Source organism: Gasterosteus aculeatus, chromosome 11, assembly GCF_964276395.1.
Source record: "Gasterosteus aculeatus chromosome 11, fGasAcu3.hap1.1, whole genome shotgun sequence".
Lineage (NCBI taxonomy): Eukaryota > Metazoa > Chordata > Actinopteri > Perciformes > Gasterosteidae > Gasterosteus > Gasterosteus aculeatus.
The window spans coordinates 17,193,078-17,202,193 of record NC_135699.1 but is presented as its reverse complement, the minus strand read 5'-3'; the positions used below and the strand labels follow the sequence as shown (position 1 = coordinate 17,202,193).

The window sequence follows — 9,116 nt, the reverse complement described above, 5'->3', positions numbered from 1 at the left end:
TTATTACAAAAACTGTAAAAAACCGTAAAAAGTGTTTCTGAAATATGATTTCTTGCTTTTGCTGTTTTTTTCCGACCCAACAGAAAACGTCTCCTGACACGCGCGCGCGCACGCGCAGCGGCTTGCGACACCTCCCGCGCGCGCGCGGCGGGCTGAGCTGTTACCTGGTTACGAGCCGCAGACGCAGCGCGGTGACTTCCATCAGTGGGTCCGTGAACACGCCGGGGGGGCGTGTGTGTGAGGGGGGGCGAGGGGGGCGTGTGTGTGTGTGTGACGGGGGGGCGGGACTCACCGCCTGAACCCACCGGAGGACCGGACAGTTTCACACGCGCGTCCACCGACCGGCCGCCGCGCGTCGTCTCCTCGCTTAAATCCTCAGGAGAAAAAAACAAAAACCCCGATGCGCGTCGCGGGACCGCGCGGCGCAGGCTCGTCATAAAGGTGAGTTCAGGTGTGTGTGTGTGTGTGTGTGTGTCGCCGTGATCACAGCACGAGACACCGGCGACGTCTCCGTCCTCACGTGCGCATCGCGAGCGGGAGGATCATTTATTAAACGTTTAAACACGAACTTTTTCAAAGTGGCGCTTCAGCAAAATGAGTAAAACCCTGTAAGTGAACATTATGTAACTTATTAATGCACAACGCTAAATAAACAAAGTTGCGTAGACAACGAGGAGACGCTTTGCGTCCCTCAGTGGTCCTGTTGTGTCTCCTCGCGCTCGTTGTGTGTCTCTTTGAGGCCGTGTTGTGTGTCTGTGGACCCTTTTGTGTCCCTTTTAGTCATTGAGCGTTACTTCTCCGTCATGTTGTCATTCTGCATCTCTTTGTATTTGATTTGCATTCATTCCGAGTCATTGACTCATTCGTATTGGCGCATAAATCCCCTTGAACGTTTTCTGTTGTTTTCTCAAAGCAAGCAGAAGAAAACAGAGTCACGATCATCTAAACTGCTGTTGATAAATGATGATAAACTCTGCATCTCTTTGCTGCGTTGGATATTTTCCAAATAGTAAATTCCGACGTGGAGGCAAACGATAGTTAGTATTCAACGTGTGTACCTGCAATTGCGAACGTATTATGCGTCCACAGCGTAATTGCAGAAGGATGCGAGCGTTCACGCTCACACGCTCCCCTCAGGTGTGTCACGAGCCACAGCGACTTCACACTAAACGAGGAGAAAAGAGCAGAAAGTAGAAACGACTCCTCAAAGAGAAAAGAGAAAGAGCTGCATTTGACCGAACGTCTGATGTTCTTGTTCTCTCCTTTTCCTTTTCCACGCTGGAAATGAATAAAATGCCGCTTTCCGGTCACGACAGAACATTGACAGGGAGTTCTGGTTCCGCCTAAAGATTCTGAATATACATCTTTAGATGTAAGGCGTCTGAGGGGCGCAGGAAGCGGAGTCTGCGCTGCCTAGCAACAGCCAAGAGACGAGTAATTCGTCATTTTCAGTCGCAGAGACCCGGAGGGCGAGCGCTCCACAGTTCGGGAGCCACGCGGAGCCTCCGCACCGGCCCGGCGCATTTTCATCTTACACGACCCGACAGGGTTTAGATCCAAAACCCAAAGGTGAAGACGCTTCGGGAGCGCCGCTGCCCTTCAGCATGGTGACATGTGCGTTTGTTCTCGCTATTCTGCGGCTAATTCTGCATTTTATTCATATCGTCGTTTGACACGTCGTCCCGTTTGCTCAGATGAAAAACGTTTCGTTGGACATTAAGGTGTTCATGCATGAACGAAAGATGAAAACATGGAGAGGAAGCTTGTCTGAGTCAATAAATCTCTCTTACCTGGCGTGAGGGGAATCGTCTTACAGCGTCACGGTGAGACCGACGCGTTAAATTGCCTCCTTTCACCAGGGAGGGAAGCTTGTTTCCATCGAAAATGAAGCCAAAACATAGACGAGACAGGATATTTCTGTCTCGCTTCAGTGTTTCCTGTTGGCATCTAGCTGACAGAGAAGGCTCGGGTCTGAAGCCTGGATGGGACCTCACCGGGTTTATTAAGGCCGACACAAACCCTGTGTTTTAATCTTTGAACTTTAACTCTTTCAAAGCGCTTTCCGTTCATTATCGTCCTGAACTTTGAAGGATGACGACAACTGGAAAACACCTGATGGATTTCAGCGTCTCGGGGGCCACAAAAGTAGACGTGATGAACCTGTTGCTGTGCATTTTGTTCTAAAGTCTCTCGTGAGTTGATTCTAAGTACCTTTAGGACTCGATGCATTAAAGAACGCCGAATAGAACCGAGACCAGCTCGATGTGAAGCGGTGCTCGGGGTCTCGGCTGTTCTTCAGTGTTTCTGTGAATATTTATCCAGCAAACACGGCGCGATACGGCTGAGAGTGAGAAAGGACGCCAACAAGGGCGAACGCAACCCGCCCATCGGATCGTCACCTGAAAGGCTGGGACGGCCCGTGGAAGCAGCTGCAGGACAGATGTGTAACGTAATAGCGTTATGCGTTTGTTATGAGTGGCAAAGTTATTGAAAACAATTAAATAAAATGCACAATCATTTCAGGTTAAAGATGTAGTTTTTTCCTGCACCGATCATTTTAGCGTTTAGTGAATACGTCTTCTTTTTTGACGAGTGGAAGTAAAACACCCGTATTCATTTTGAACACCACCTTTTTCCAAAAATAAGTCAAAAGTTTACTGAATTTCAAGGTGAAATGACAAGTAAAGTTGGACGCGTGTTGGTGTTTAGCACATGTACCGTTGCCGTGGTTACCGTCGCCCTGCTGGCCCCGATTGTGTTCGTGGTTCACTCGCGTGGGACAAGCTCGAATATATACATCTAATATACAAATATGTGCAGAATATGAAGTCATCCCGGGGCCTTCCTGCTCGGCGTTGGGTGGTGATCACTCGTCACGGAGGGCCTCCTGTCGGCCGCCTCTCGTCTGTGGAGAGGAAACGCACGAGAGCGAGCCGGACTAAGTGTCCTATTCCGCCGTCCTTCACCGTGGCTTTCAGCTGCTCCGCTCGTGTCTGAGCCGCCACAGGAGAAAAGAAACACCGATTAGCATTAATGTGGAAGGTCACCGTCTTTTATGTGCAGACGTGGCACATCGAGCGCGGCAGCTGATTCTCCTCCTCCTGCTCCATCTGCTCTGTGGACTTTAGCTCACGTCAAACAACACTTTACTATAGTTTAATCCGCGAGTCTATGGCGCATCTTACTTATTTCAAGCTCTCCAGTTTACTTTATAGCTGCCGTTATTTGTCCGTCCGTTAGTTAAAGCTCACTCTGAACAGCTGATCCTCGGTCGTGAACGTTTTCGTTCCAGTTAAGAAACGCGTTTAAGATTAGAGGCCCTTTCGACCTTCAGCCGCTCCAACAGTTCAGTTTGTTTAGCGGCGGATTGTGTGAACAGGGTGGAACGAGTCCCGCACGGACCCGACGGCCGGTCGACACCAACAGACTCCAACAGATGTATTTATATGATATGTAGATATTTAGAGGCGGGAGGAGAGAACTGTGTCAGTGAGACCACGCGTTCGTTGGACGGGGGGGAAACAGAAGCGATATTAAAACCAGACGACTTTTAACATTCATGATGAAAACAACCCTCCGGTGACCCGAGGCCTCGTTCCGGTTTCGTCGTTCCTCGCAGGAAGCAGAACGCAACTGCGTTCTCTGTCTCCTCCAAACACTCCAGTTGGACAAAAGGGAGAAGCGAATATTTATTCCATTTCCGTTTGACGTACGACGCCCATCTCTGGGTTTTCCTGCTCGCCGGTTTCCATGGTGACCCAGACTTCCAGATCTAATGTGAAACGTCCGCCTTCACGGGGAATTGGGGGATATTGGAAAGTGACGAATGACCTCGGGAAGAAACTCCGCAGCTCGCTTGAGTTTGTTTTTTTCGCCGAGACGGAGCTGCAGCAAAGAAGCTTGAAGCCTTTCTTTTCCAGGCGACTCCTGCAGCTGACGCCGGGCTCCTGTTTCAATGAGCTCAGGTCACATGACATCTGGGCCTTTTCTCACTGCTGGTTTTTCTGAAGGCGACAATCAAACAACACGATAATAAATTTAAAAAAAGACACCGGGAGGCCGTAAGTGTTTCCCCTGAAAGGTGCTGCTGATGCTTTCATTGTTCTCCCCCCCGTTGACTCGCCGGCGGTCGAGCGGCCGAGGGGGTCGTGGAGCGTGAAATGAAAAGGCAAACACAGATGCCCCGATGTTGTGACGCCGCGGTGGTGTTCGGAAAGGCACAGTTGTAGTATTGTGTTCTACTCAACAGATAAACAGCCCCGTTGGCTGCGCGGGAAAACGGCCACACTCTCTCTTTTTTCTCATCGCTTCTTAGTTAGAATGAGTGTGTGAGTGTGTGGGCGAGTGCACCATCTGCTAGAAGAGATCCAGCCTCACCTCCACCTTCTGCCTCTCCCTCTCCCAGTCCTCCCAGCAACACCAGAATGGCCCACGCGTGGGAGCGCGTCCTGTGTGGTTCACCTGTCGTGGCCGTCGTCGCGTAATCGGCAGGTAATCAATGCGCCTGCAAACACCCACCGTTCTATCTGCATCCTTTGTGTTTCCCTTTGTGTGAAATCTACGCCGGCTTCCTGTGTTCTTCATTGTACATTAAAGGTTGATGACATTGCAGTTTTTAATTGTTTTTTTTTTAACATCAGAATTTGAGCGTTGGAAGACCCCAAACTGAGCGGGTGAATCACTGGAACAAACAGTACGCGTGTTTGCCAACATTTCCTCTCTGCTCTGCTGCTACATAATTGCTAATTACTTCAACACTGATTACTTCATCTGAACTGTATTGGAAAAGATAACGCGCAAGAGGAGTATGGAAAATATTTTTAATCACCCGCCTTTTGATTGCTTTTAATCAGCTTGAGAGGCGCTGTCGCATATCAAAATAGTCTCAAAGTACATTTTAAATAATGGAACAAGGCTCAGCGTCTTTGGGTGTAAATTCAGCATAATCAACACAAGAAATAGATGTTTTTTACACTCTGTATTATTAAATATATACTAATAATACATCTGTACGCATCTTCCGCATACAGTCGTATCGTGGACTTTGCTTTTTTAAATTTAACATTTCATAATGATTCAAATCTAATGGTAAATATTCACACACATGTTGAGGAGCTAAATGTTTCAGATGAAGCATTCATCAAATACAGAAACGGGCCGTCAGAGTTAAAAAGGACCCTGAATGGAATAAAACCATCCTGTAATTATGAATGAATGTCTTCTGATTTGGGGTGCTGAGATCCCACATTTGACATGATTAACATGTCAAAAGATCTCCTACCTGTCCTTAAAGTCTGTGTCAAATTGTGTCATTCCAAAATAATACGGCTCTTATTTGTCTTAGAACAGAAAGACACGAATGTGTTCTTAAAGTTAGCTGCTCTGAGCTTTCCAAGTAATCTTTCAAGCCTTTGTGAAGAATCTCTCTGGTGTCCTCGGGGGACAAAGACGTCTTTCATTCTTTTCACTCCCGGCGGAGGTTAAACAGAAACAGAAAACCTTTCAGTCCGATAACTAATTGATTCCCCCCCCCCCCCCCCCCAGCGGAGCAGATGGGCGGGAGCTGAGCAGAAGGACGCTCACACGGCGCCGCCTCGCTTTTCCCGCGCCAGAGAGACATGACGGCGGACGAGATGCCGGAGAGCGGCAGCTCGGCCGGCGCGCTGCCCGGACTCCCCGCGTTCCTCCTCATGTTCAACGACAGCGGCCTGAACCAGACGCTGTTCAACGCCACCAACTCCAGCTCGCCGGACGCCGCCCCGGGCCCCAGCGTGGCCGGCGTCCTCATCCCGCTCATCTACATAATCGTGTGCGTCATCGGCCTCGGCGGGAACACGCTGGTGATTCACATCGTGCTGCACTACTCCAAGATCGAGTCGGTGACCAACATCTACATCCTCAACCTGGCCATCGCCGACGAGCTCTTCATGCTCGGCCTGCCCTTCCTGGCGGTCCAGAACACGCTCCAGGCGTGGCCCTTCGGCTCCTTCATGTGCCGCCTGGTGATGACGGTGGACTCCATCAACCAGTTCACCAGCATCTTCTGCCTGACCGTGATGAGCATCGACCGCTACCTGGCCGTGGTGCACCCCATCAGGTCGTCTAAGTGGCGGCGCCCTCTGGTGGCCAAGGTGGTGAACGGCACCGTCTGGGCCCTGTCCTTTCTCGTGGTGCTGCCCGTGGTGATCTTCGCCAACATTCAGAAAGCGGGCGGCACCTGCAACATCGCCTGGCCGCAGCCGGCTAACATCTGGCGGGCGGCGTTCATCATTTACACCTCCACGGTGGGATTCTTTGGCCCGCTTCTCATCATCTGCCTCTGCTACCTGCTCATCGTCTTCAAGATACGCAGCTCGGGTAAAAAAGTCCACGCCACCTCCACCAAGCGGCGGAAGTCGGAGAGGAAAGTCACGCGCATGGTGGTGATCGTCGTCGCCGTGTTTGTCTTCTGCTGGCTGCCTTTCTACGGCCTCAACATCATCAACCTGCTGGTGTCGCTGCCCTCGGAGTACCAGGGTCTGTACTACTTCGTGGTCGTGCTCGGCTACGCTAACAGCTGCGCCAACCCCATCGTCTACTGCTTCCTGTCGGACAACTTCAAGAGGGGCTTCCGGAAGGCCCTCTGCCGCTCCACCAGGAAGGTGGAGAACCACGAGCCCATGGAGCGCCAGAAGAAGGAAGGCAGGTTGGCCATCAGGCCCAGGGAGAGCCTGAGGCGGGCGGTCAGGGACGAAGAGGACGAGGAGGAGGAAGACGTCTCGGAGATGAACGAGATCTACCGAATCGCCCAAAACGGTAACGGCGGCCTCCGGCCGCAGAGCTCGCAGCCGCTGCTGCCGGGCAACGCGGCGTCTCCGGCGGCGGCGGCGGCCCCGGGCGGGAAGGACGAAGCCGGCGACCTGAAGGGGAAGGACGAGGCCAACGGGTCCACGCTGACTGTCCCGCTGCTCCTCAGTGGAAGCAAGAACGGGAGCATTAAAACTCTGCCGGAGGAGGCGTTGGACCAGAGCACCTCGCTGGAGATCAGCTACCTGTGAAGGATCCTGTGTTCTACCAACACACGTCATGTGATATCTTGTACATATGCATGAATATGAATGTTAAACGTTGGGCCGTTATTTACTTTTATCACAAGTGTCTTGGTGGTTGTTGTACTTTTATCCCATAATGTTGTTAGACATTGGTTCATATGTAAAACAACATACTACTTTATTTAGGAGGTCTCTTTGCCACCACATCTCCTATAAATCATGTTCACGTATGTTTTAAGGGAAGTACTGCTGCCAGGATCATGTCTGCAGGTTGTGGGGAGGTTTATTCACGTCAGGAGGAACCAAAGACGGTGAATTCAAAGCTTCGACACGTCGTCAACTAGCGACACGTAGAAGCTACTGGACCAAACAACGCGGATACAAGTAGGAGAAAAGACTCCAGCCACAGTGACATGAATGTGAACAGAACACAACAGTTCTCTTACTTATATATTTAGTTTCAGTTGAAGGTGCTTAATTTGTAAAAAGTCATTGACTCAACGCGGCTCTCAACATGGCGGCCGAGCTAGCATACTTCGCTGCTCACGCTACAAACAAAAGAAACACTGCTGATGGAGTTGATCGTGTTTAGCTGGGGGGGTTTGGGGGTTTGGGGGTTTTGGGGGGGGCTACGTTTCCGTAGCTTTAAATTAAGCTTTCCTGATTGTAAATTGTAAATACGTGTTTTCTGTGGATTAAAGAGGATCTCAGCAACTGATCCGAAACCACTCGAGAATTTCATTAAACGATCATCGAAAAATTGTGTGTTGCTCAAACTGTCTTAACTCCTGCGTTGATTATTATCATTATTATTATTATTAATAACTGGGACTGTGTTTCTCGCCTTATTTTTCCTGGAAGCATCGAGTTGTGAGTTCATGAGGAGTTCTGATGACAATCTGCTCTTCACGGGGAAAAAACACCCGAGATGGAGGCGATAGTTCTTATCATAATTTCTGTTATGAACAAAAAACAACACAAAACTTACACACACACAACACTGGTGCCACGAAGACTAAAACGGGTCATTCTTCATTCTGAAGAGTCAACTGAAAAGACGACTTCAGGTTTTAACCCTTACAACTATAAAAATATCCAAATCAAATTAAATCATTTATCATTTTGCTGTCAGTAGAAAATGTCACGGACATCATGTAAAACTCTTTGGGTTTGTGTTTAAATGTGTTATCTTAGTTTAAACAAACAAAAACACAAACTCCAGGCTACGTTAGCCACCACTAGCATAGCACCTCCTTATTGGTGGCTGCGGTGCGTTGTGGGTAATGTAGGTGCCGGATCTGAAGAACACGAGGAACCAGAAAGAAAAAAAAACTTCCTGATACGACGTACAGTCGTGGTCCTTAAACTTTGTCATGTTCCCCTTTACAGGACAGAGATGATTCATTCGTCTCTTATAGAATTATCTTTAAAATCTCTGTCCGTCTTTCAAGAGTGAAGAGATTTCATCTTCAGTTCCTCCTCACAGAGGCTTTCTGACGGCGAGTGAAAATACCAAAAGATACAAAGCGGCCTTATTAGACTCATTAGGACTCGTTTCTCCAAACTCCACTCATGCAGCAAAACACGGACTATGAAGGAGACCACATCGTGAAGGTCCACCAGAACCTCCTTCAGCTCAGACTCCAGCAGAGACTAGTCCACCGAGGACAGACCCAGGTCCTCCAGCAGAGACCAATCCACTGTGGACTTGGACCTGCAGTCGGAGCTCCAGGGGGAGGAGGAGGGCTCAGCTCCAGGCAGAAGCAGCGCCTCCTCTTCGAGGAGCAGAGCTTCTCCTCTCTGGAGACCCAGGACGTGGTGCTGGGGCCCTGCTGGAGAACGAGGTCAGTCCCTGCTGCAGTAGACTGAAGTCTTCTGAAGGGACTCTCGGCCAGAATCATCACAAAAGGAAAGTTCTTTGTAGGAACTCGTAAGTTTTGAGTCTTTCTATTTACAATAAAGTAAAAGAATGTCTGTGCTACTGCCACCTTCTGCTTGTGGCCCATTTCATTATTTACTATTTTCACAATCGAGATGTAGTTTATCAAAACCTCACAACAGTGTTCACGTGTAACGCAGGCGCTC

The 9,116-nt window shown here is 49.5% G+C and overlaps 1 protein-coding gene across 1 annotated transcript; it reads left to right on the top strand.

Annotated features, from left to right (window-relative positions):
• The first annotated feature begins 149 nt into the window (after window positions 1–149).
• sstr3a (somatostatin receptor 3a) lies at window positions 150–7,791 on the top strand. Its single transcript, XM_040190196.2, has 3 exons — window positions 150–441; window positions 4,406–4,491; window positions 5,545–7,791. The coding sequence occupies exon 3, from the start codon at window positions 5,619–5,621 to the stop codon at window positions 7,035–7,037; it is 1,419 nt and encodes a 472-aa protein (XP_040046130.2). The 5' UTR covers window positions 150–441; window positions 4,406–4,491; window positions 5,545–5,618; the 3' UTR covers window positions 7,038–7,791.
• Window positions 7,792–9,116: the final 1,325 nt, after the last annotated feature.

What these genes read in the sequence shown, in the direction of transcription:
- sstr3a (XM_040190196.2), top strand. Translation starts at nt 5,619, where the DNA reads ATGACGGCGGACGAGATGCCGGAGAGCGGCAGCTCGGCCGGCGCGCTG.